Below are 27975 nucleotides of genomic sequence, written 5' to 3' on the forward strand. Positions count from 1 at the left end.
AGGCCCTCGGCGGGGTGGCGGTCGCGGCCACTTCTGGCAGGCCCGGCGTGGTGTCGGCATCGGCGTAACGCCGGCGGTCAGGCGGCGCCACCCCCAACTCCCCCTCCCCCTCCCCTCCTCTCCCCCCCCCTTCCCCCTCCCCCTCCTCTCCCCTCCCCTCTCCCTCCCCTCTCCCCCTCCCCCTCTCCCTCCCCCCCCCCCCTCCCTCCCCCTCCCCTCCCCCTCCCCTCTCCCTCCCCTCTCCCTCCCCCTCCCCCCCTCCTCTCCCCTCCCCCCTCCCCTCTCCCTCCCCCTCTCCTCTCCCTCCCCCTCCCTCCTCTCCCTCCCCTCTCCCTCCCCTCCCCCTCCCCCTCTCTCCTCTCCCTCCCCTCCCCCTCCTCTCCCCTCCCCTCTCCCTCCCCCTCCCCTCTCCCTCCCCTCTCCTCTCCCTCCCCCCCCCCTCTCCCTCCCCTCTCCCTCCCTCCCCTCCCCCTCCCCCTCTCCCTCCCCTCTCGCTCCCCCTCACCTTGCGCACGTTGGTGACGGGGATGTCCACAAAGTCTCCGGCGAGGGGGGGCGGCCGGCGTCGTGGGGGGCGGGGCGAGGGGCGGCCGGGGGCGCGACTGTTGCGGCCTGCACACAGGACAAAGACAAAGATCCCCCGTGTGGCCATGACAGACTGGTGGGGCAAGTGCTGTTGGCGACAGCACCTACAAAGGCTACCGGCACTGTGGCACACGAGGAGGTGGGTGGCCAGCACCACGCCCGGCCGCCTTTGTCTCCCCAGTGGCGATGATTTTACACACCCAACCAGGTACTCTTTTGAGGCTGAGTCGACCTAGGGGAGGCCCAGGATCGGTTCAGATAATCGTCATCGGTGTTGGTGGCCGTGAGCGGGAATCGAACTCGGGCGTAACTGGTGTTGGCCAATCACATTACACTGCTGCAAAATTACACGCAGATTATTAAGTGGGGATCACGCAGCAGCAGCAACAACAACAACATCAACATCGATCCCCTGCTGTGAAAAAATACTTGGCAGGACCCTCGTGAAAAAATCTTGAGACTCGGTGATGGTGGTGGTGGCGGTGGTGGCAGCGTTGGTGGTGGTGGCAGTGGTGATGGCAGTGGTGGTGGCAGTGGTGATGGCAGTATGGCAGTGGTGGTGGTGATGGCAGTGGTGATGGCAGTGGTGGTGGCAGTGATGGTGGCAGCGTTGGTGGTGGTGGCAGTGGTAATGGTGATGGCAGTGGTGATGGCAGTGGTGGTGGCAGTGATGGTGGCGGTGATGGTGGCGGTGGTAGCGGTGGTGGTGGTGATGGTGGTGGCGGAAGCGGTGGTGGTGATGGTGGTGGCAGTGGTGGTGGTGGTGGCGGTGATGGTGGTAGTGTTAGTGTCGGTGGTGGTGGCGGTGGTGGTGGCGGTGGCAGTGGTGGTGGTGATGATGGTGGTGGCAGTGGTGGTGGTGGTGGTGGTGGTGATGGTGGTAGTGTTAGTGTCGGTGGTGATGGCGGTGGTGGTGGTTGTGGTTGTGATGGTGGTGGTGGTGCACGGGGTGGCTCACGGCGGGAGTTGTCGTGGCTGGCGGCACGAATGTCTCCACGTCGTGCTTTGTCACTCGGCCCTCCGGCCCCGTCCCTGCGGACACGCGGCACCCCGGCACCCCGGCACGCCGGTTAGCCTGGCTGGCCACGCACCGTGCACTACACCGTACACTACTACACACTGCTGGACACTGCATCACAACACCCGACAACGATTAGCCTGGCTGGCCACGTAGGGTGCACTACACCGTACACTACTACACACTGCTGGACACTGCATCACAACACCCGGCACAACGATTAGCCTGGCTGGCCACGTAGGGTGCACTACCCCGTACACTACTACACACTGCTGGACACTGCATCACAACACCCGGCACAACGATTAGCCTGGCTGGCCACGTAGGGTGCACTACACCGTACACTACTACACACTGCTGGACACACTACATTACAATACAGTACACTGCGATATATACTACACTACTATCGCCTAAAGTCTAAACTATACACTGCGCTATACACGACACTATGCACGACTATACACTGTACTACTATACACTACATTATACACCACGATACACAACATTATACACCACACAATATTACTATAGACTACACTACACACAACACTGTACACTACACCACTATACACTACACTCTACACTACGTAACTATATGCTACACTACACCCCTATGCTCAATTGAAAACTCATTTCTTAAGAACTGCTTTTTGTGTCCTCGGTTCATTGTTCTTCCCCCCCCCCCCCGCCGCAACTCCCATTTAGCACCGCTGGCTACGTGTACGTTGCGAAAGAAATTCAACGTACACACACATATATACGCGCATACGCACGCGTACATACATACATGCGTTCGAACGCATGCGTACGTACATACGTGCGCACGCACGCGTACATACATACGTGCGCACGCACGCGTACGTACGTGCGCACGCACGCGTACATACATACGTGCGTGCGCACGCACGCGTACGTACGTGCGCACGCACGCGTACATACGTACGTGTCAACACTCGTGCCGGGAGTGCGGAACGGCGCTCATGTTCCCACGTCCGCAACCCGCCGATTGATTTGCGCGTTCCCTCCGGCGACGCTGTTCCATTGTGGTGGTGGTGGTGGCGGTGGTGTAGGTGGTGTAGGTGTGTGCGTGTGCTTGTTTGTTGGCCTCAATAGGTGCTCGCCAACAGCACTTGCCCCAACAGCCTGTTAAGGCTTTGCTGGGGGATCTTTGCCTTCGTTTATGGGGAGCGGTGGCGTCGCGGTTAGCGCCACGCTGCACTACCAACCCGGCGCCACCAAGACCCAGTGACGATTATTTAAACCGGTCATGGGCCTCCCCTAGGTCGACTCAGCCTCAAATGACCGGGTGCAATGTGTTAACATCGCCACTGGGGAGACAAAGGCGGCCGGGCGTGGTGCTGGCCACCCACCCCCTCGTGTGCACAGTGCCAACCTTCATAGGTGCTCGCTAACAGCACTTGCCCCAACAGTCTGTTAAGGCTACACGGGGGATCTTTGCCTTTTTTAAAATCCTTTATATTAAGTTCACTTGCTTGCTCGCTTGCGCGCTTACGACCGTGCAAATCTTTCGGTCGTTTTTTAACCCACTTCCCGTGATCCAATCGAGCTGACATTTTGCACACAGACTCGTTGTGCGCGACAATTACTTTTCGTGAAAAAATAATTTCCAAAATTTTACACTTTTTAGGAATAAATAAATAAATATTTAATTACCAATTGCTTAATGGTGGCAGGCAATCATCTGACCCACATAGGTGGCAGCCATCTCAAGCCAGAGGACGGGAGGACTCTAGCCGCCACGCATATAAAGGATTTATAGTGAAAAACTTTGCTTTTACGGGTTTATTTTTTGTTTGTTCACACCCTCCGCCCCCTCCCCAACACGTGCGGTAAAGTCGGCGTGGCGTCCCGAGCGCCAAGCCCCTCGCGCTTCGCCGGCCTTGTCAACTGCACGGCGGTGAGCGGCCGCACCGGACAAAATGGCAGCTCGGTCGGTCGGGCAGACTCGCGGATTGGCGCGGTTTTGTCTGCGTCGACCTCCTTGCGCACCGTGCGTACACACCCCTTGTCGGCGCCCGACCCTGTCACGGACCAATTCAGACCTTATCGGTCACCCCGTCCGTGTTCCTTATAAATCTCAACGTTCATCCCACAAAGTTCCATCACCGCAAGAGAGAAACGCAAACAGACACGACGTTTTTTTGGTTCTTTCGGTAAAGTCACGTAGAATGGAAATAATAAAATAATACAAAGTAAAACATAATAAAGTAATAATATTATATTAGCAAATAATTGTATTATTTAAAATTTTTATTATTTTATTATTTCCATCCTACGTGACTTTACCGAAAGAACCAAGAAGATGAATCCCTGCAGTCACGAAAGCTTTAAATCGAAATTTAGACACGACATTATTTTTGTGTGCCCGCGTTGAAACGGCTGTACGCGGTAAGGACCTGAAAACTCAATGTCCCCGAACACGAACACGGAGTGAACCGTGTGGGGTTGACATCGATGTGGTTGCACCGATCATTGCCTCCGGCAGGGCCGGTTACGAGCACGCGGCTCTATGCTCGCTGGGGGCAGCAAACCAAAGGCCGCAATGCCACCACGACCTTTTGACCCCCGACCCCCCCACCCCCGGCCCCCCGCCCCCCCTGACCTTTGAGGGTGGCGAGGTCGAGGCCCCTGTCCGCGGCCAGCTTGCGGGCGAGGGGGCTGGCGAAGACGCGGGAGGGGGCGGCCGCCCCCCCCACACCGAGGGGGGCCGCCGGGGAGGGGGGTGGGGGCTGAGCCAGGGTGGGGGCCGCTGCGGAGTGGGGGGGGGGCCGCTGGCTCCACCTGTGGAGCATCGCGCACGAGTGTGGGGGGCGGGGGGGGGGGGCAGGGAGGGGGGTGTGGAGGGGGTGGAGGGGCGATCGGAAAATGATCAGAGGCGGGAGATCACAACATTTCATTTACTTAGCAGCACGAGCAGCAGTAGCAGTAGTGGCACCGCTATCAACACCACACACAGCACCACCACCGCACACACAGCACCACCACCGCACACACAGCACCACCAGACACACAGCACCATCACCACACACACAGCACCACCACCATCACCACACACACACACACAGCACCACCACACACACAGCAACACCAGACACACAGCACCATCACCACACACACAGCACCACCATCACACACACACAGCACCACCATCACACACACACACAGCACCACCATCACCACACACAGCACCACCATCACCACACACACACAGCACCACCATCACCACACACAGCACCACCACCGCACACACACAGCACCACCATCACCACACACACAGCACCACCATCACACACACACAGCACCACCATCACACACACACAGCACCACCATCACCACACACACAGCACCACCATCACCACACACACAGCACCACCATCACCACACACACAGCACCACCATCACCACACACACAGCACCACCATCACCACACACACAGCACCACCATCACCACACACACAGCACCACCATCACCACACACACAGCACCACCACCGCACACACACAGCACCACCATCACCACACACACAGCACCACCATCACCACACACACAGCACCACCATCACACACACACAGCACCACCATCACACACACACAGCACCACCATCACACACACACAGCACCACCATCACCACACACACAGCACCACCATCACCACACACACAGCACCACCATCACCACACACACAGCACCACCATCACCACACACACAGCACCACCATCACCACACACACAGCACCACCATCACACACACACAGCACCACCACCGCACACACACAGCACCACCATCACCACACACACAGCACCACCATCACCACACACACAGCACCACCATCACCACACACACAGCACCACCATCACCACACACACAGCACCACCATCACCACACACACAGCACCACCATCACCACACACACAGCACCACCATCACCACACACACAGCACCACCATCACCACACACAGCACCACCATCACCACACACACAGCACCACCATCACCACACACACACAGCACCACCATCACCACACACACAGCACCACCATCACCACACACACAGCACCACCATCACCACACACACAGCACCACCATCACCACACACACACAGCACCACCATCACCACACACACAGCACCACCATCACCACACACACACAGCACCACCATCACCACACACACAGCACCACCATCACCACACACACAGCACCACCATCACCACACACACAGCACCACCATCACCACACACACACAGCACCACCAGACACACAGCAACACCATCACCACACACACAGCACCACCATCACCACACACACAGCACCACCAGACACACAGCAACACCATCACCACACACACAGCACCACCATCACCACACACACAGCACCACCAGACACACAGCACCATCACCACACACACAGCAACACCATCACCACACACACAGCACCACCATCACCACACACACAGCACCACCATCACCACACACACACAGCACCACCAGACACACAGCACCATCACCACACACACAGCAACACCATCACCACACACACAGCACCACCATCACCACACACACAGCACCACCAGACACACAGCACCATCACCACACACACAGCACCACCATCACCACACACACAGCACCACCATCACCACACACACAGCACCACCATCACCACACACACAGCACCACCATCACCACACACACAGCACCACCATCACCACACACACAGCACCACCAGACACACAGCACCATCACCACACACACAGCAACACCACCACTACCACCACACACACACAGCACCATCACCACACACACACAGCACCACCACCACCACACACACCACCACCAGCACCACCACACACACACAGCACCACCACCACCACCACACACACACAGCACCACCACCACCACCACACACACACAGCACCACCACCACCACCGCACACACACAGCACCACCACACACACACAGCACCACCACCACCACCACACACAGCACCACCACACACAGACAGCACCACCACCACCGCACACACACAGCACCACCACCACACACACACAGCACCACCACACACACACAGCACCACCACCACCGCACACACACAGCACCACCACCACCGCACACACACAGCACCACCACCACCGCACACACACAGCACCACCACACACACACAGCACCACCACACACACACAGCACCACCACCACCACCACACACAGCACCACCACACACAGACAGCACCACCACCACCGCACACACACAGCACCACCACCACACACACACAGCACCACCACACACACACAGCACCACCACCACCGCACACACACAGCACCACCACCACCGCACACACACAGCACCACCACCACCGCACACACACAGCACCACCACCACACACACACAGCAGCACCACCACCACCACCACACATACACAGCACCACCACCACCACACACAGCACCACCACCACACACACACAGCACCACCACCACCACACACACACAGGACCACCTTCAACAACACCACCACGACACACAACACACAGCATCACCACCGCACACACAACACCACCTTCAACAACAACACCACCACCACACACAGCACCACCTTCAACACCACCACAGCACACAACACCACCGCCACCACACACAACACCACCACCACACACACAACACCACCACCACCACACACAACACCACCACCACACACACAACACCACCACCACACACACAGCACCACCTTCAACACCACCACTGCACACAATACTACCACCACCACACACAACACCACCACCACACACACAACACCACCACCACCACACACAACACCACCACCACCACACACAACACCACCACCACACACACAACACCACCACCACCACACACAACACCACCACCACCACACACAACACCACCACCACCACACACAACACCACCACCACCACACACAACACCACCACCACAGCACACAACACCACCACCACCGCACACAACACCACCACCACAACACCACCACCGCACACAACACCACACACACAACACACAACACCACCACCACCGCACACAACACCACCACCACCGCACACAACACCACCACCACCGCATACAACACCACCACCACCGCACACAACACCACCACCACACACACAACACCACCACCACCACAACACCACCATCGCACACAACACCACCACCACAACACCACCACCACCATCGCACACAACACCACCACACAACACAACACCACCACCACACAACACAAAACCATCGCACACAACATCACCACCACCACCACCACACACCACCACCGCACACAACACCACCACCACCACACACAACACCACCACCACACAACACCATCACGGTACACACAACACCACCACCACCACACAACACAAGACCACCACCACCACCGCACACAACACCACCACCACCGCTCACACCACTACCACCACCACCGCACACAACACCACCACCACCACCACACACCACCACCACCACCACACACCACCACCACACACCACCACCACCACCACCGCACACCACCACCACACACCACCACCACCGCACACAACACCACCACCACCACACACACCACCAACACCACCACACACAACACCACCACCGCACACACCACCACCACCACCACACACACCACCAACACCACCACACACAACATCACCACCGCACACACCACCACCACCATGGCACACACCACCACCACCACACACAACACCACCACCACCACACACACCACCACCACCACCACGGCACACACCACCACCACACACAACACCACCACCACCACACACAACACCACCACCACACACACACCACCATCACGGCACACAACACCACCACCACCACCACGGCACAGAACACCACCACCGCACACCACCACCACACACCACCACCACCACCACCACGGCACACCACCACCACCACGGCACACACAACACCACCACCACACACAACACAACACCACCACCACCACCACCACACACAACACAACACAACACCACCACGGCACACACCACCACCACAGCACATAACACCACCACCACCACCACCGCACACACAACACCACCACCACACACCACCACCGCACACACACCACCACCACGGCTCACACCACCACCGCACACAACACCACCACCGCACACACACCACCACCACCACCACACACAACACCACCACCACCACCACGGCACACACCTTGGCTGGCGCGGTGGCGTCGGCGCCGGCCTCCACGTAGTCGTTGAAGAGCGCGACGTCCTGCTCACGCTCCACCACGATGCAGAGCGGCGCGCCGATGGGGACGTCGCGCGTCCCGTCGGCGACGAGGATCTTGGCGAGGAAGCCCTCCTCCATCACCTCGAAGCCTGACGGGGGGGGGGGGAGACGGGGGGGGGGAGACGCGGGGAGAGACGCGGGGGGAGACGCGGGGGGAGACGCGGGGAGAGACGCGGAGACACACGCGGGGACACACACGGGGACACACGCGGGGACACACGCGGGGACACGCAGGGGGAGACGCGGGGGGAGACGCGGGGGGAGACACACAACAGCACCCTAATCATCATCACCACACACACAACAACACCACCACCACACACGCAACAACACCACCACCACCACCACACACACACTGAGCCAGCCACCAGCAGCTCTTATCACCGGGGACCCCCCCCCTGCTCCCCCAACCCACTCCCCCGCCCCCGCCACCCCCCCCACCGCCCTCCCCCACTCCTCCCCCCTGCCCCCCCCCACCGCCGCACCCGCTCACCGATGGTGGCTTTGTCGGTCTCGATCTCGGCCAGGAGGTCTCCCTCGCTCAGCTTGTCCCCAACCTTCTTCTCCCAGCGCTGGATGGTGCCCATCGCCATGGTGGGCGACAGCGCCGGCAGGGTGATCTACGCACGGGCACACGCGTGTTGCGTGCGTGCGTCAAACCTACCACTTCATCATCATCATTGATCATGATCACACACACGGCACGCGCGTGTTGCGTGCGTGCGTCAAACCTATCACTTCATCGTCGTCATTGATCATGATCACACACACGGCACGCGCGTTGCGTGCGTGCGTGCGTGCGTGCGTCAAACCTACCACTTCGTCAGCATCATCGGCATCATCATTGATCATGATCACACACACGGCACACGCGTGTTGCGTGTGTGCGTCAAACCTACCACTTCATCGTCGTCACCGTCATCATCGTCGGTCACGATCGTACACACACGGACACACGCGTCTGTCAAACCTACCACTTCATCATCATCATTGATCATGATCACACACACGGGCATACGTGTGTGTCAAACCTACCTCGTCTTTATCATCATCAGCCAGGATCGCGGTGGCGACATGTTAACTACCTCGCCTGGTGTACAGGAGGTCGTGGGTTCCATCCCGACCCTGACGCCTGCTGCTGTATATTTGGAGTTTGCGTCTCTCTCTCATCACCATCATCAAGGTGGCTAGGAGATGTTAACTACCTCGCCTGGTGTGCAGGAGGTCGTGGGTTCAATCCCGACCCTGACACCTGCTGCTGTATATTTGGAGTTTGCGTGTCTCTCTCTCTCATCACCATCATCACGGTGGCTAGGAGATGTTAACTACCTCGCCTGGCACGCAGGAGGTCATGGGTTCGATCACGACCCTGACGCCTGCTGTATATACGGAGTTTGCGTGTCTCTCTCTCATCATCATCATCACGGTGGCTAGGAGATGTTAACTACCTCGCCTGGTATGCAGGAGGCCGTGGGTTCCATCCCGACCCTGACGCCTGCTGCTGTATATTTGGAGTTTGCATTTGCCTCTCCCCGTGGTCGCGTGGATTTTCCTCCGGTTTTTCCCTCCACGTTTAGAATGAACATCGCCACGCGTGTAGAGCATTTGGCCGCTATGCATTTCCATGCGATGATGACGATGATGAAAAGCCACTTGGTTGAGCTATGATTTGCGATGGTCAGAGTCGCTTCTGAACAAGAGCTGCGTATTTCAGTGTGGCCCTTAGCTGGTACAAAATAAAAAATAGTTTACGATGTTAACTACCTCAACAGGTATGCAAGGAGGTAATTTTTAACACGCTTTCTTTTAACTCACTCTGTCTGTTGTCGTTGTTGTTGTCGTTGTATCCTCAAATCTTGTAACTCAATATTAACCCAATTCCCAATGTGGTATCGACTGCAAACTTGGTATACTTATGTCATACTGATGACAACACTATATTCCATCATAAAAAATCTATATATTTTTAAACATATTTTTACATGTTATGTTTTGGCTTGGGTCTAATTGTCCACGCTCAACTGACGTTGGCTGTAAATCACCACGGCCCCTTAGGTTATGGCAATCTTTGTGGCCACTTCCTTGAGTCGTGGAGTTCTGCCATTACGAGTAAATTTCATAAAAGCGTGTTTTTAAAAGAGTTTTTAAAAATATTACTTATTTTGATTTGCTTACATCCCCAACACTGTCGTGTTTGTTGCATTGGGCTGTTGTTGTTGTTGTAACTTTATAACCCTTGTGCCCCGACTGGACATCTGAGAAAAAGAGCTTTAAATATCAGCAGATTCCTCCTGTAGTGTAAATACAATTTTCCAATTCCGATGAAATGTGGCCGCGATACATTTCCACGCGATGATGACGACGATGATGAAGAGCTCCATGGTTGAGCTATCATGATAGCCACGGTCGTTTCTGGAAAAAAAAGCTACATCGCTCAGTGGGGCATTGAAAGTAAAACATTGAAATAGTTTACGATCATGGGAACCTCATTTGCCAGTAAAAATATGATAATTGGTTTTTTACCCTTCTATCTGGCAACAACACTGACACCTTTTTACAAGGAGTCATGTTTGCATAGACCACAATACCTGCAGTCGTAATACAAACAAAAGACATAACAGGACAGTGCACATTATCAGAGTTGTCTTTTGTTTGCATTATGACTGCAGGTATTGTGGTCTATGCAAACATGACTCCTTGTAAAAAGGTGTCAGTTTTGTTGCCAGATAGAAGGGTAAAAAAACAATTATCATAGTTTACGATGTTAACTACCTCGCCAGGTATGCAGGAGGTACATTTTTGTTTGGTAATTTGCTTACTTCCCCAAAACTGTCGTGTTTTTACACGCTTTTATTTCACTCACTCTGTCTGTTGTTCTCGTTGTTGTGGTTGTTATCGTATCCTCTAATCTTGTAACTCAATTTTAACCCATTTGCCAATGTGCTATCGACTGAAAACTTGTTATGCTTATGTCATACTGATGACAATACTATATTCAATCATAAAAAAAAAAGTATTTTTAAACAATATTTTTTATATGGTATGTTTCGGCTTGGGTCTAATTGTCCACGCTCAACTGACGTTGGCTGTCAATCACCATGGCCCCTTACGTTGTGGCAAGCCTCGGGACCACTTCCTGGAGTCGTGGAGTTCTGCCATTACTCGTACGGTACATTTCATTAAAGCGTGTTTTCTAAAAAAGGTATTTTTAAATATTACTTATTTTGCATTGCGTTGTTGTTGCTGTTGTAACTTTCTGACCAAGTGCCCCCCCTCTACTGGACATCTGTGAAGACGAGCTACACGGTAAAAATACAAATGATAAAAGTTTATCTTCTTGGTTCTTTCGGTAAAGTCACGTAGAAGGGAAGTAATAAAATAATAAAAATAAAACATAATACAAATAATTTTCACGACGTTTCGGCCACAACGCAAGCAGCCGTCCTCAGGTGAAAACCAGGTCTGTCGAGGCGACAGCGTCTGAATTTTTTTTTCATTCAGACGCTGTCGCCTCGACAGACCTGGTTTTCACCTGAGGACGGCTGCTTGCGTTGTGGCCGAAACGTCGTGAGAATTATTTTATTATGTTTTATTTTTATTATTTTATTACTTCCCTTCTAAGTGATGACTTTACCGAAAGAACCAAGAAGATGAATCCCTGCAGTCACGAAAGCTTTAAATCGAGATAAAACTTTAGTTTTAGCATTAACCAGGGCGGCCGTGCCAGCTCGCTACTGCTCGGGACTGGCCACCCGCCCGCCCGCCCGCATTGCCCGGCCAATAGCGGAGGCCGCTCCCCCCCCCCCCCCCGCGCCCCCCACCTTCATGAAGGGCGGGTAGGCCTTGGAGGCCCCGGCGGGCTGAGCGGGCGGTGGGGCGGGGGCCGCCGCGGGGGTTTCCGGGGCCCCGGGGTAGGCGGGCGCTGGGGAGGCGGAGTCCAGCTTGTAATCCTTGAAGGCCGCGATGTTCTCCTGCCTAAGGGGGGGGGGGGGGGGAGCAGGCATAACGACGACGTTGCAATACCGATACACTGCACCGCAGATACACACTGCACCGCAGATACACACTGCACCGTTGATACACACTGCACCGCAGATACACACTGCACCGTTGATACACACTGCACCGTTGATACACACTGCACCGCAGATACACACTGCACCGTTGATACACACTGCACCGCAGATACACACTGCACCATTGATACACACTGCACCGCAGATACACACTGCACCGCAGATACACACTGCACCGCAGATACACACTGCACCGTTGATACACACTGCACCGCAGATACACACTGCACCATTGATACACACTGCACCGCAGATACACACTGTACCGTTGATACACACTGCACCGTTGATACACACTGCACCGCAGATACACACTGCACCGCAGATACACACTGCACCGCAGATACACACTGCACCGCAGATACACACTGCACCGCAGATACACACTGCACCGCAGATACACTGTTCTGTCAATGACAATGACGATGATGACGATGATGATGACGATGGTGACAACGATGATGACGACGGTGACGATGACAACGACGACGATGTGACGACGATGACGACGACAATGTGACGACGATGACGACGACAATGTGACGACGATGACGACGACAATGTGACGACGATGACGACAACGACGCGACGGTGACGCGACGGTGACGTGACGGTAACGTGACGGGTGCGTGACGGTGACGTGACGGTAACGTGACGGTAACGTGACGGTAACGTGACGGTGACGGTAACGCGACGGTGACGCGACGGTAACGTGACGGGTGCGTGACGGTAACGTGACGGTGACGTGACGGTGACGTGACGGTAACGTGCGGCTAACCCACTTGTCCACGGTGATGCAGATGATGGCTCCGATGGGCACGTCCCGGGTCCCCTCCGGCACCAGGATGCGGGCCAAGTAGACCTCCTCCTGGCTCTCGAACCCCACGGTGGCCTTGTCCGTCTCCACCTGGGTCGCGCGCAAGCAGACTAAGGTCGCCCCCCGCTACTCCCGTGCAGCCTCGCGACAGACTCTTGCTGGGGGTCAAGCGCCGGTGGTGATACACTGCAGCGCTAGCGAGTCTGATGGGGGTCAAGCGCTGGTGGTGATACACAGCAGCGCTAGCGAGTCTGATGGGGGTCAAGCGTCGCTGGTGATACAATGCAGCGCTAGCGAGTCTGATGGGGGTCAAGCACGGTGGTGATACACTGCAGCGCTAGCGAGTCTGATGGGGGTCAAGCGCCGGTGGTGATACACTGCAGCGCTAGCGAGTCTGATGGGGGTCAAGCACGGTGGTGATACACTGCAGCGCTAGCGAGTCTGATGGGGGTCAAGCACGGTGGTGATACACTGCAGCGCTAGCGAGTCTGATGGGGGTCAAGCGCCGGTGGTGATACACTGCAGTGCTAGCGAGTCTGATGGGGGTCAAGCGTCGCTGGTGATACACTGCAGCGCTAGCGAGTCTGATGGGGGTCAAGCGCCGGTGGTGATACACAGCAGCGCTAGCGAGTCTGATGGGGGTCAAGCGTCGCTGGTGATACACTGCAGTGCTAGCGAGTCTGATGGGGGTCAAGCGCCGGTGGTGATACACAGCAGCGCTAGCGAGTCTGATGGGGGTCAAGCGTCGCTGGTGATACACTGCAGCGCTAGCGAGTCTGATGGGGGTCAAGCGCTGGTGGTGATACACTGCAGCGCTAGCGAGTCTGATGGGGGTCAAGCGCGGTGGTGATACACAGCAGCGCTAGCGAGTCTGATGGGGGTCAAGCGCCGGTGGTGATACACTGCAGCGCTAGCGAGTCTGATGGGGGTCAAGCGTCGGTGGTGATACACTGCAGCGCTAGCGAGTCTGATGGGGGTCAAGCGCGGTGGTGATACACAGCAGCGCTAGCGAGTCTGATGGGGGTCAAGCGCCGGTGGTGATACACTGCAGCGCTAGCGAGTCTGATGGGGGTCAAGCGCCGGTGGTGATACACTGCAGCGCTAGCGAGTCTGATGGGGGTCAAGCGTCGGTGGTGATACACAGCAGCGCTAGCGAGTCTGATGGGGGTCAAGCGTCGGTGGTGATACACTGCAGCGCTAGCGAGTCTGATGGGGGTCAAGCGCGGTGGTGATACACAGCAGCGCTAGCGAGTCTGATGGGGGTCAAGCGCCGGTGGTGATACACTGCAGCGCTAGCGAGTCTGATGGGGGTCAAGCGCCGGTGGTGATACACTGCAGCGCTAGCGAGTCTGATGGGGGTCAAGCGCCGGTGGTGATACACTGCAGCGCTAGCGAGTCTGATGGGGGTCAAGCGCCGGTGGTGATACACTGCAGCGCTAGCGAGTCTGATGGGAGTCAAGCGCTGGTGGTGATACACAGCAGCGCTAGCGAGTCTGATGGGGGTCAAGCGCCGGTGGTGATACACTGCAGCGCTAGCGAGTCTGATGGGGGTCAAGCGCTGGTGGTGATACACTGCAGCGCTAGCGAGTCTGATGGGGGTCAAGCGTCGCTGGTGATACACTGCAGCGCTAGCGAGCCTGATGGGGGTCAAGCGTCGCTGGTGATACACCGCCGCGCACCACCTGGCGTTGTGAATGTGTCAAGGTCCCACCGCTGTACGCGTGTGCGCCGTGTTAATAATAACAACAACAACGATGATGTGATTTAGAACGCGCACCACGTTGAACTTCGTTGGCACCGCACGTAGCTAATCGTTGGCGTTCGCCCACTGTCCAAGAGGGGAGGGAGGGGAGGGGAGGTGCCTTCACCGCTATGGTGCTGGTAGCGGAGCAGCAGGGGATGTGGTGATGGGTTTTTGAGGGTGATTTGTGTTTCTTGTTGGTGAACACAGTAACACACAATGGGACTAATGTTACACGGGAAACCCGCGTTATATCTGCGATTAAAAAAATACAAACAAACGACATGATGAACGAAGTAAAGTGCCGAAAGACCGAGCATCTTTCTCGTCTGATCGTTAAAAAAAAAATGGGAAAAAAAGAAAGAAAAAAATTAAAAAAAAAGAAAAAAAAAGAAAAGGAGGGAGGGGGGGGAGGGGGCACCTCTGCGATGAGCTCCCCTTCACCGATCCGGTCGCCCTCCTTCTTCTCCCAGCGTGTGATCGTGCCGCTCGCCATGGTCGGTGACAATGCCGGCAGGGGCACCTGGGACACACACACGGACACACGCAGGGCGCAGCACAACGCAAAGTCAGCCGCACCACACACGGACACACACGGGGTGCAGCACAACGCAAAGTCAGCCGCACCACACACGGACACACACGCAGGGTGCAGCACAACGCAAAATCAGCCGCACCACACACGGACACACACAGGGTGCAGCACAACGCAAAGTCAGCCGCACCACACACGGACACACGCAGGGTGCAGCACAACGCAAAGTCAGCCGCACCACACACGGACACACGCAGGGTGCAGCACAACGCAAAGTCAGCCGCACCACACACGGACACACACAGGGTGCAGCACAACGCAAAATCAGCCGCATCACACACGGACACACACACAGGGTGCAGCACAACGCAAAGTCAGCCGCACCACACACAGACACACGCAGGGTGCAGCACAACGCAAAGTCAGCCGCACCACACACAGACACACGCAGGGTGCAGCACAATGCAAAATCAGCCGCATCACACACAGACACACGCAGGGTGCAGCACAACGCAAAATCAGCCGCACCACACACGGACGGACAGACGGGCACACAGATGGACGCACGCACGGACGCACGCACACGCTATATATTAAATCCCGTCTCTCCCCGAAAAATAAAAAAACCCCAGCAGCGGATTCGTCGGCAATCTTGGAAGGCTCGGCTCGGCGCTGCCAAGACGGCCAGAGACTTGGCACTGCGCAACGGACGAGCTTGAACCTTCTTGGGTCTTTCGGTAAAGTCACGTAGAAGGGAAATAATAAAATAATAAAAATAAAACAATAAAATAATGGCGCTTGCTATTTCATTATGTTTTATTTTTATTATTTTATTATTTCCCTTCTACGTGACTTTACCGAAAGAACCAAGAAGATGAATCCCTGCAGTCACGAAAGCTTTAAATCGGAGCTTGAATCTATCTGTGCGGAGCTCCCGAGTGAAAATCCCCCCCCCCCTCATCCAAGATGCAGTGCGGTGCTGGGTTCTCTCTCGGGGTTCTCTCCCAAACGAAGCTGAGCTCCTCGTGAACCGAAATTCGTGGTCAAGAGCCCAGAGTGTAGCAGCACCCTCCTAGTAAGGCAGCCTCTCCTACTCGGGGGCGTGACGGTGTGCTCGGAGATGTGAACTACCTCGCCTGGTATACAGGAGGTCGTGGCTTTGATCCCGACCCTGACGCCTGCTGTATATTTGGAGTTTGCGTGTCTCTCTCATCATCATCATCACGGTGGCTAGGATATGTTAACTACCTCGCCTGATATGCAGGAGGTCGTGGGTTTGATCCAGACCCTGACGAGGCCTGCTGCTGTGTATTTGGAGTTTCCGTGTCTCTCTCATCATCATCATCACGGTGGCTATGAGATGTTAACTACCTCGCCTGGTCTACAGGAGGTCGTGGATTCGATCATGATGCCTGCTGCTGTATATTTGTAGTTTGCGTGTCTCTCTCATCATCATCATCATCATGGTGGCTAGGAGATGTTAACTACCTCGCCTGGTCTACAGGAGGTCGTGGGTTCGATCATGACCCTGACGCCTGCTGCTGTATATTTGGAGTTTGCGTGTCTCTCTCTCCCCCCGTGTTCTGTGGATTTTTCTCCGGGGTCCTCCGGCTTTTTGCTCTCCCACATTGTAAATGTCCACGTGATGACGACGACGACGATGATGATGATGAGCCCACTCCGTTGAGCTGCTATCATTTGTGATGGCCGGGTGGTCGCTTCTGAAAAAGGAGCTACACTGCTGCGTGTGCGGCCTTACCTGGTCAAATATAAATAGTTCAGCTTCGTACAAAGAGATTAGTTGGTTAAAACATTTTTAAAAACACATTCCTGCGGAGGGAGCTGGTAGGAACGTTGGGTTGCTCGGTCAATGGCCAGGGTCAACGGCGGCGTGGTGTATTTCGCAAATATGGCCGACTGTGAGGGCGGGCACAAGCCCCACCCTCCCCTCCCCGCCCAGCCCCTCCCTCCCCACCCAGCCCCTCCCCACCCAGCCCCACCCTCCCCTCCCCGCCCAGCCCCTCCCTCCCCACCCAGCCCCTCCCTCCCCACCCAGCCCCTCCCCACCCTCCCCACCCAGCCCCTCCCCACCCTTGCCCCACCCTTCCCACCCAGCCCCTCCCCACCCTCCCCACCCAGCCCTATCCTCCCCACCCAGCCCCTCCCCACATAGCCCCTCCCCACGCAGCCCCTCCCCACCCTCCCCTCTCCACCCAGCCCCACCCCTCCCATTTTTGGATGCACGACGAACGGATGGACGGACACAATAATCCCCTGTGGGCTGGTGTAACCAGGAGGTTCCCACCAGCATTAAGGAATAATTATTGCCGCTGTTACTGACAGGAGCCATACAACGTAAGCGCAAGGGGGCGTAGGGACGTGAGCTCGCAAACTGCAACGACCCCGGGATGAAAATTAACGGGCGGCTTCACCCTATCTGACAACAACAACGCAGGAGGTGTATTCAGACGTTCACGACACCAAAATACAAACCTTGCGCAAGGAATCACGAACCGCATGAACCGGACGCACATGCTCCGGCAACACATGCCGGTTTCTTTGAAACTGATTCCATTGCCAGAAAATGAGTGAAACCTACGACCACTTCTATACGCTGGCAGCAAAAAGGGGGTCGCAACGGTGCCACAGCCCACGGCTGCAGATTCAAATGACGTCAGGGAACTAGTTCTGAGGTCACTTGAAACATTCCTCTGCACGATAGAGGTCAAACTATGACCACTGCAGGATAGAGGTCAAACTATGACCTCTGCAGGATAGAGGTCAAACTATGACCTCTGCAGGATAGAGGTCAAACTATGACCTCTGCAGGATAGAGGTCAAACTATGACCTCTGCACAAAATAGGTCATATGACCTATCTTGCACAATAGAGACCGCTACACAACAGAGGTCATACTAAACTTTAAAGTAAACGATTATTTTATTATACCACGCAAGGCCCCACACTGATCTGTGTCGCTCTTTATCAGAAGCGGACCACCCGCCCATCACAAATGATCGCAGCTCTACGGAGTGGCTTATCGTCATCGTCGCGTGGAAATACTTAAGCGGACTAAACATACTCAAAACGCGTGGCGATGATTTTCATTGCGGAGGGGAAAATCCACGCCAACACGGGGAGAGAGAGAGACACCGCTAATTCCAAAATAAACAGCAGGCGTCAGGGTCGGGATCGAAGCCACGACCTCCTGTACACCAGGCGAGGTAGTTAACATCTCCTAGCCACCGTGATGATGATGATGATGATAGAGACACGCAAACTCCAAATATACAGTAGCAGCTGTCAGGGTCGGGATGGAACCCACGACCTCCTGTACACCAGGCGAGGTAGTTAACATCTCCTAGCCACCGCGGATAAGAAATAATAAAGTTGCTGAAAGTGACAAAATTACGCGATTATCTTGCACGGGCAGTCTGGGAGTGCCCCCAGAGGTTTGGCAAATCCATCCGACGATAAATCCATCCGATGGTCGGTGTTCACTTGGCTTTAAATAGGGATGCAGCTGCCAGAGTGGTGTAATGGCCAACACGCTGTGCAAGTCTCAGTGTGTTGGTGTAATGGCCAACACGCTGTTAGAGTCTCAGTGTGTTGGTGTAATGGCCAACACGCTGTGTGAGTCTCAGTGTGTTGGTGTAACGGTCAACACGCTGTGTAAGTCTCAGTGTGTTGGTGTAACGGTCAACACGCTGTGTAAGTCTCAGTGTGTTGGTGTAACAGTCAACACGCCGTGTGAGTCTCAGTGTGTTGGTGTGACGTCAACACGCTGTGTGAGTCTCAGTGTGTTGGTGTGACGTCAACACGCTGTGTGAGTCTCAGTGTGTTGGTGTGACGTCAACACGCTGTGTGAGTCTCAGTGTGTTGGTGTGACATCAACACGCTGTGTGAGTGTCAGTGTGTTGGTGTGACGTCAACACGCTGTGTGAGTCGCAGTGTGTTGGTGTGACGTCAACACGCTGGTGTGAGTCTCAGTGTGTTGGTGTGACGGTCAACACACTGTGTGAGTCTCAGTGCGCTGGTGTGATGGTCAACACGCTGTGTGAGTCTCAGTGTGTTGGTGTGACGTCAACACGCTGTGTGAGTCTCAGTGTGTTGGTGTGACGTCAACACGCTGTGTGAGTCTCAGTGTGTTGGTGTGACATCAACACGCTGTGTGAGTCTCAGTGTGTTGGTGTGACGTCAACACGCTGTGTGAGTCTCAGCGCGCTGTGTGACGGTCAACACGCTGTGTGAGTCTCAGTGTGTTGGTGTGACGTCAACACGCTGTGTGAGTCTCAGTGTGTTGGTGTGACATCAACACGCTGTGTGAGTCTCAGTGTGTTGGTGTGACGTCAACACGCTGGTGTGAGTCTCAGTGTGTTGGTGTGACGGTCAACACGCTGTGTGAGTCTCAGTGTGTTGGTGTGACGTCAACACGCTGTGCAAGTCTCAGTGTGTTGGTGTGACGTCAACACGCTGGTGTAAGTCTCAGTGTGTTGGTGTGACGGTCAACACGCTGTGTGAGTCTCAGTGTGTTGGTGTGACGTCAACACGCTGTGCAAGTCTCAGTGTGTTGGTGTGACGTCAACACGCTGGTGTAAGTCTCAGTGTGTTGGTGTGACGTCAACACGCTGGTGTAAGTCTCAGTGTGTTGGTGTGACGTCAACACGCTGTGTGAGTCTCAGCGCGCTGTGTGACGGTCAACACGCTGTGTGAGTCTCAGTGTGTTGGTGTGACGGTGAACATGCTTGAGTGACGGTCAACACGCTGGTGTAAGGTTAGCACACTGGACTTGTACAGTGAGGGAAAAAAGTATTTGATCCCCTGCTGATTTTGTACGTTTGCCCACTGACAAAGAAATGATTAGTCTATAATTTTAATGGTAGGTTTATTTGAACAGTGAGAGACAGAATAACAACAACAAAATCCAGAAAAACGCATGTAAATTTTTTTATAAATTGATTTGCATTTTAATGAGGGAACTAAGTTTTTGACCCTTCTGCAAAACATGACTTAGTACTTGGTGGCAAAACCCTTGTTGGCAATCACAGAGGTCAGACGTTTCTTGTAGTTGGCCACCAGGTTTGCACACATCTCAGGAGGGATTTTGTCCCACTCCTCTTTGCAGATCTTCTCCAAGTCATTAAGGTTTCGAGGCTGACGTTTGGCAACTCGAACCTTCAGCTCCCTCCACAGATTTTCTATGGGATTAAGGTCTGGAGACTCGCTAAGCCACTCCAGGACCTTAATGTGCTTCTTCTTGAGCCACTCCTTTGTTGCCTTGGCCGTGTGTTTTGGGTAATTGTCATGCTGGAATACCCACCCACGACCCATTTTCAATGCCCTGGCTGAGGGAAGGAGGTTCTCACCCAAGATTTGACGGTACATGGCCCCGTCCATCGTCCCTTTGATGCGGTGAAGTTGTCCTGTCCCCTTATCAGAAAAACACCCCCAAAGCATAATGTTTCCACCTCCATGTTTGACGGTGGGGATGGTGTTCTTGGGGTCATAGGCAGCATTCCTCCTCCTCCAAACACGGCGAGTTGAGTTGATGCCAAAGAGCTTCATTTTGGTCTCATCTGACCACAACACTTTCACCCAGTTGTCCTCTGAATCATTTAGATGTTCATTGGCAAACTTCAGACGGGCATGTATATGTGCTTTCTTGAGCAGGGGGACCTTGCGGGCGCTGCAGGATTTCAGTCCTTCACGGCGTAGTGTATTACCAACTGTTTTCTTGGTGACTATGGTTCCAGCTGCCTTGAGATCATTCACAAGATCCTCCTGTGTAGCTCTGGGCTGATTCCTCACCGTTCTCATGATCATTGCAACTCCACGAGGTGAGATCTTGCATGGAGCCCCAGGCCGAGGGAGATTGACAGTTATTTTGTGTTTCTTCCATTTGCGAATAATCGCATCAACTGTTGTCACCTTCTCACCAAGCTGCTTGGCGATGGTCTTGTAGCCCATTCCAGCCTTGTGTAGGTCTACAATCTTGTCCCTGACATCATTGGAGAGCTCTTTGGTCTTGGCCATGGTGGAGAGTTTGGAATCTGATTGATTGATTGCTTCTGTGAACAGGTGTCTTTTATACAGGTAACAAGCTGAGATTAGGAGCACTCCCTTTAAGAGTGTGCTCCTAATCTCAGCTCGTTACCTGTATAAAAGACACCTGGGAGCCAGAAATCTTTCTGATTGAGAGGGGGTCAAATACTTATTTCCCTCATTAAAATGCAAATCAATGTATAACATTTTTGACATGCGTTTTTCTGGATTTTGTTGTTGTTATTCTGTCTCTCACTGTTCAAATAAACCTACCATTAAAATTATAGACTGATCATTTCTTTGTCAGTGGGCAAACGTACAAAATCAGCAGGGGATCAAATACTTTTTTCCCTCACTGTATGTCGCGGCACTGCAGCTCAACTTCTTTTGCACGGCACGTAGCCAACCTCGCTAATGAGAGGTGCAGCAGGTCGCGTGCGGTGGAGTAAAACGTGGGGACTCCCGCCTCGAGAGACAGCTGGCCCGCGTGGACACGTAGGCTAAACACGCTCTCTAGAGCTCCCTCCTCGTGGGGATGTACTAGAGCAGAGGGGCCTTCTCACCAGCGGGGATGTTAACTACCTCGCCTGCTATACAGGAGGTCGGGGGTTCGACACCGACCCTGACCCTGCTGTACATTTTGAGTTTGGGTCTCTCTCTCATTATCATCATCACGGTAACAAGATGTTAACTACCACGCCTAGTATACAGGAGGTCGTGGGTTAGATCCCGACCCCGACGATGCCTGCAGCTGTATATTTGGAGTCTGCGTCTCTCTCTCTCATCATCATCACGGTGGCTAGGAGATGTTAACTACCTCGCCTGGTATACAGGAGGTCGTGGGTTTGATCCCGACCCTGCCTCTGCTGTATATTTGGAGTCTGCGTCTCTCTCTCTCATCATCATCACGGTGACTAGGAGATGTTAACTACCTCGCCTGGTATACAGGAGGTCGTGGGTTCGATCCCGACCCCGACGATGCCTGCGGCTGAATATTTGGAGTCTGCGTGTCTCTCTCTCTCGCCCTCCACATTTAGAGTCGGCGCCACACGTCCAGAGCGGTGCTCTCCGCTAGCAAGGCCACCGCGAGATGCCGGTGGCGTTTAGAACGACCCCTGACCTGCGGCCTCCACCGATAATACGCAAAAAGAGAAAATACCCCACAGCCACCATCATCATCATCGTCGTGTTGGCGTCAAACCCACAACGGTTTCAAATGTGTGGCGGCCCTCACACTGGTGATGTCTTATAGGCGAATGTGTCCCCCACTAACCCGCCACCACCCCCCTCTAAAAATGAGTGAAGAACGCTGGTGTTTGGCTGCTGCTAGACATTTCCACGCGACGGTGATGATGCGGTTTTCCCCGTATTTTTGTACAGGGAAATTGAGTTTTCAGGTCCAAACGGCGTACAGCCCCTTCAACGACGGGCAACAACAAAACAACATTCTATGTGTTTGTGTTTCTCCCTCGCGATGGGACTTTGTAGGATGAACGTTGAGATTCATAAGGGGCACGGGGTGACCAACAAGGTCTGAATTGGTCTGTAATAAGGTCAGGCATTGATAAGGGGTTGGCAGGTAGGACACTACTATAAACTACTACACTATAAACTACTGCACTACTATAAACTTCTACACTATAGACCACTACACTACTATAGACTACTACACTACATACCTGTCAACCCATACAGTTTACCCCGTATTATTGTACAGGAAAATTTAGTTTTCAGGTGCATAGGTGTACAGCCGTTTCATCAATACGGGCACACAAAGCAATTGTTGCGTCTATCTGTTAGTGCTTCTCCCTTGTGATGGGACTTTGTAGATTGGACATTGAGGGCACGGGGTGACCATTGAGGTCTGAATTGGCCTGTAGTAAGCGCACTGATAAGGGGTTGACAGCTGTGGGATGATGATAAGTCACTTGGCCGAGCTGTCATTTGTGACGGCCAGGTCAGGTCTGCGCTACTGAAAAAAGAGATTCTACGGAGCTCAGCGCCGACCTCACCACCTCACCAGGTAAACATTCGTTTTCTTACACGCTTTCTATTAACTCACTCTGTCTGTCGTTGTCGTATCCTCAAATCTTGTAACTCAATTTTAACCCACTTCCCAATGTGGTATCGACTGCAAACTTGGTATACTTATGTCATACTGATGACAATACTATATTCTATCATACAAATTAAAAAAAAATTTAAACATTATTTTTTACATGTTATGTTTCGGCTTGGGTCTAATTGTCCACGCTCAACTGACGTTGGCTGTAAATGACCACGGCCCCGTACGTCATGGCAAGCTTCGGGGCCACTTCCTGGAGTCGTGGAGTTCTGCCATTACTAGTACATTTCATAAAAGCGTGTTTTCTATTAAAAAAAAAAAGTTTAAATATTATTCGTGTTCACATCACACGACCTCCTGTGTACAGGGGGAGGGAGTTAACATCTCGCCACCGCCCGGCGCACCCTGGAATGCGGCCTGGGAATGCGTTACAGCGCTGGTAGGGAGGTGAGGGAGGGAGCGTGGGAGGGGGGGACAAAGGGAGGGAGGGATGGGAGGGAGAGGGTGGGAGGGAGAGGAGGGTGGGAGGGAGGTAGGGTGAGGAGGGAGGGAAGGGAGGGACGCAGGGAGGGAGGGGAAAGGGGTGGGAGGGAGAGGAGGGTGGGAGGGAGGTAGGGTGAGAGGGAGGGAAGGGAGGGACGCAGGGAGGTGGGAGGGAAGGGAGGGACGCAGGGAGGGTGGGAGGGAAGGGAGGGACACAGGGAGGTAGGGTGGGAGGGAGGGAAGGGAGGGAAGGGAGGGAGAGAGGGAGGGAGAGAGAGGAAGGGAGGGGAGGGGAAGGGAGGGAGGAGGAGGGAGGGGGATGCAGTGAGTGAATGTGATGGGTGGCACTGCCTTTGGGTGCTCTGCGTGAGGCCACGTGACCAACAGGTCCGGGGCTTGCTGTGATTCGAGCGAACCGCGAAGCAAGCTGCAACAAGACTAATCTTACTCTTGCCGGGCTCATTCTTTATTTACCTGTAACCCCTTAACTGTCACCCCCATACCTGTCAACCCCTTACCTGTCACCCCTTACCCGTCAACCCCCATACCCGTCAACCCCTTACCTGTTAACCCCTTACCTGTCAACCCCTTGCCTGTAAACCCCTCACCTGTCAACCCCCTTACCTGTTAACCCCTTACCTGTCACTCCCTTACCTGTCACCCCCCTCACCTGTCAACCCCTTACCTGTCAACCCCTTACCTGTCATCACTTACCCGTCAACCCCTTACCCGTCAACCCCTTACCCGTCAACCCCTTACCCGTCAACCCCTTACCCGTCAACCCCTTACCCGTCAACCCCTTACCCGTCAACCCCTTACCCGTCAACCCCTTACCCGTCAACCCCTTACCCGTCAACCCCTTACCCGTCAACCCCTTACCCGTCAATCACTTACCCGTCAACCCCTTACCCGTCACCCCCCTTACCTGTCACCCCCCTTACCTGTCAACCCCTTACCTGTCAACCCCTTACCCGTCAACCCTTACCCGTCAACCCCTTACCTGTCACCCCCTTACCTGTCAACCCCTTACCTGTCACCCCCTTACCTGTCAACCCCTTACCTGTCAACCCCTTACCCGTCAACCTCTTACCTGTCAACCCCTTACCTGTCAACCCCTTACCTGTCAACCCCTGACCTGTCACCCCCTTATCTGTCACCCATACCTGTCAACCCCTTACCAGTGCCTACCTTATTGATCACCGGTGCCCTTATAAATCCCAACGTTCATCCTACAAAGTCCCATCGCAAGGGAGAAACACAAACAAGAAGACAATTATTACGGTAATATTTCCCCCCCGTCATTTGACCGTCCGTACGCCGTATGGACCTGAAAAGTAAATTTCCCTGCACAAGAATACAGGGTAACTGTGTGGGTTGACACGCTACGATATTGCCCTCCAAGCCCACGTGTTCATCTTCTTGCCGTCTCTACACTGCGCTCACAGCGTGTGACATGTTTCAAGCTTCATGTATTGACTCGGGTGCAACCGCAATAAACAAAATATGAACACAGAACATCTTAAAGCGACGACGGGCAACAGAAACATCCTGGAGAAACAGCAAATACACTATGAGACATCTCCTTTACCAGTAATAGGTTTTACCCTTTCAACTGGTACAAAAACTGACATCTTTATACAAGGCATCATGTTTGCAATAACCACAACACAAGCAGTCAAAATGCAAACAAAAAGAAACTACTCTGATGATGATAATGGTATGCACTGTCCTTGAAGTTGATTGGTCCACACCCGAGACAGCTTTTCTTAGAGCCTAGTCTCCATTGGTGTTGGACCAGATGACGCCAAAAGGCGTACAACTCAAAAACAGTGCACTATCAGAGTATTGAGAGCTCGGGGTAAGCATTTACACTATGAGACCTTTACCAGTGGCAAAATATAGTAGTAGGTTTTACCCTTTAAACTGGTACAAAAACTGACACCTTTATAAAAGGCATCATGTTTGCAATAACCACAACACAAGCAGTCAAAATACAAACAAAAAGAAACAACTCTGATTATGATAATGTTATGCACTGTCCTTGAAGTTGATTGGTCCACATCCGAGACAGCTTTTCTTAGAGCCTAGTCTCCATTGGTGTTGGACCAACGAATCTTCCACGAAAATAAACCCACCGTATTACCACCACGCCGTGTGCTAAAATCCCAGTGGGATGTTCATGCCCCCGACCATCGGAGACCGACACCAGTAAGTTGTCACCGCAATGGGGGAAACCCACAGGGCAACATCGCCCCCTCGAGGCAGATGGCGCCTGTGGGTGTGGTGCCTCCTTCACGACGACAGAACACTACCCCCACACCCCCCCATGTCACTACCCCCACACCCCCATGTCACTACCCCCCCAATGTCTCTACCCCCACACCCCCATGTCACTACCCCCACACCCCCATGTCACTACCCCCCCCAATGTCTCTACCCCCCACACCCCCATGTCACTACCCCCACACCCCCATGTCACTACCCCCCACACCCCCATGTCACTACCCCCACACCCCCATGTCACTACCCCCACACCCCCATGTCACTACCCCCCCAATGTCACTACCCCCCACACCCCCATGTCACTACCCCCACACCCCCCATGTCACTACCCCCACACCCCCATGTCACTACCCCCCCAATGTCTCTACCCCCACACCCCCCATGTCACTACCCCCACACCCCCATGTCACTACCCCCACACCCCCATGTCACTACCCCCACACCCCCATGTCACTACCCCCCACATGTCTCTACCCCCCAATGTCACTACCCCCCAATGTCTCTACCCCCCCAATGTCTCTACCCCCCCCAATGTCTCTACCCCCCCCAATGTCACTACCCCCCAATGTCTCTACCCCCCAATGTCACTACCCCCCCAATGTTTCTACCCCCCCCCCCCCAATGTCTCTACCCCCCAATGTCACTACCCCCCAATGTCTCTACCCCCCCCCAATGTCTCTACCCCCCCAATGTCACTACCCCCCCCAATGTCTCTACCCCCCCCAATGTCTCTACCCCCCAATGTCACTACCCCCCCCAATGTCTCTACCCCCCCAATGTCTCTACCCCCCCAATGTCACTACCCCCCCCAATGTCACTACCCCCCCCCCCCAATGTCTCTACCCCCCCAATGTCACTACCCCCCCAATGTCACTACCCCCCCCCCAATGTCTCTACCCCCCCCCCCCCAATGTCTCTACCCCCCCAATGTCACTACCCCCCCAATGTCACTACCCCCCCCAATGTCACTACCCCCCCCCCCCAATGTCTCTACCCCCCCAATGTCACTACCCCCCCCCCCAATGTCTCTACCCCCCCCA

The 27975-nt window shown here is 54.4% G+C and overlaps 1 protein-coding gene across 1 annotated transcript in view; it reads right to left on the bottom strand.

Moving 5' to 3' along the window:
* LOC144952067 (dihydrolipoyllysine-residue acetyltransferase component of pyruvate dehydrogenase complex, mitochondrial-like) overlaps nt 1-27975 on the bottom strand; it is a 43951-nt gene that overhangs the window by 14425 nt on the left and 1551 nt on the right. Inside the window, 10 exon segments of the mRNA XM_078882466.1 lie at nt 506-556; nt 559-612; nt 1544-1617; nt 4230-4380; nt 4382-4437; nt 8851-8982; nt 9387-9513; nt 12715-12868; nt 13752-13876; nt 15949-16050. Of these exon segments, the coding sequence (XP_078738592.1) occupies nt 506-556; nt 559-612; nt 1544-1617; nt 4230-4380; nt 4382-4437; nt 8851-8982; nt 9387-9513; nt 12715-12868; nt 13752-13876; nt 15949-16050 (1026 nt within the window).

This window comes from Lampetra fluviatilis, chromosome 65 (assembly GCF_964198595.1).
Source record: "Lampetra fluviatilis chromosome 65, kcLamFluv1.1, whole genome shotgun sequence".
Taxonomy (NCBI): Eukaryota; Metazoa; Chordata; class Hyperoartia; order Petromyzontiformes; family Petromyzontidae; genus Lampetra; species Lampetra fluviatilis.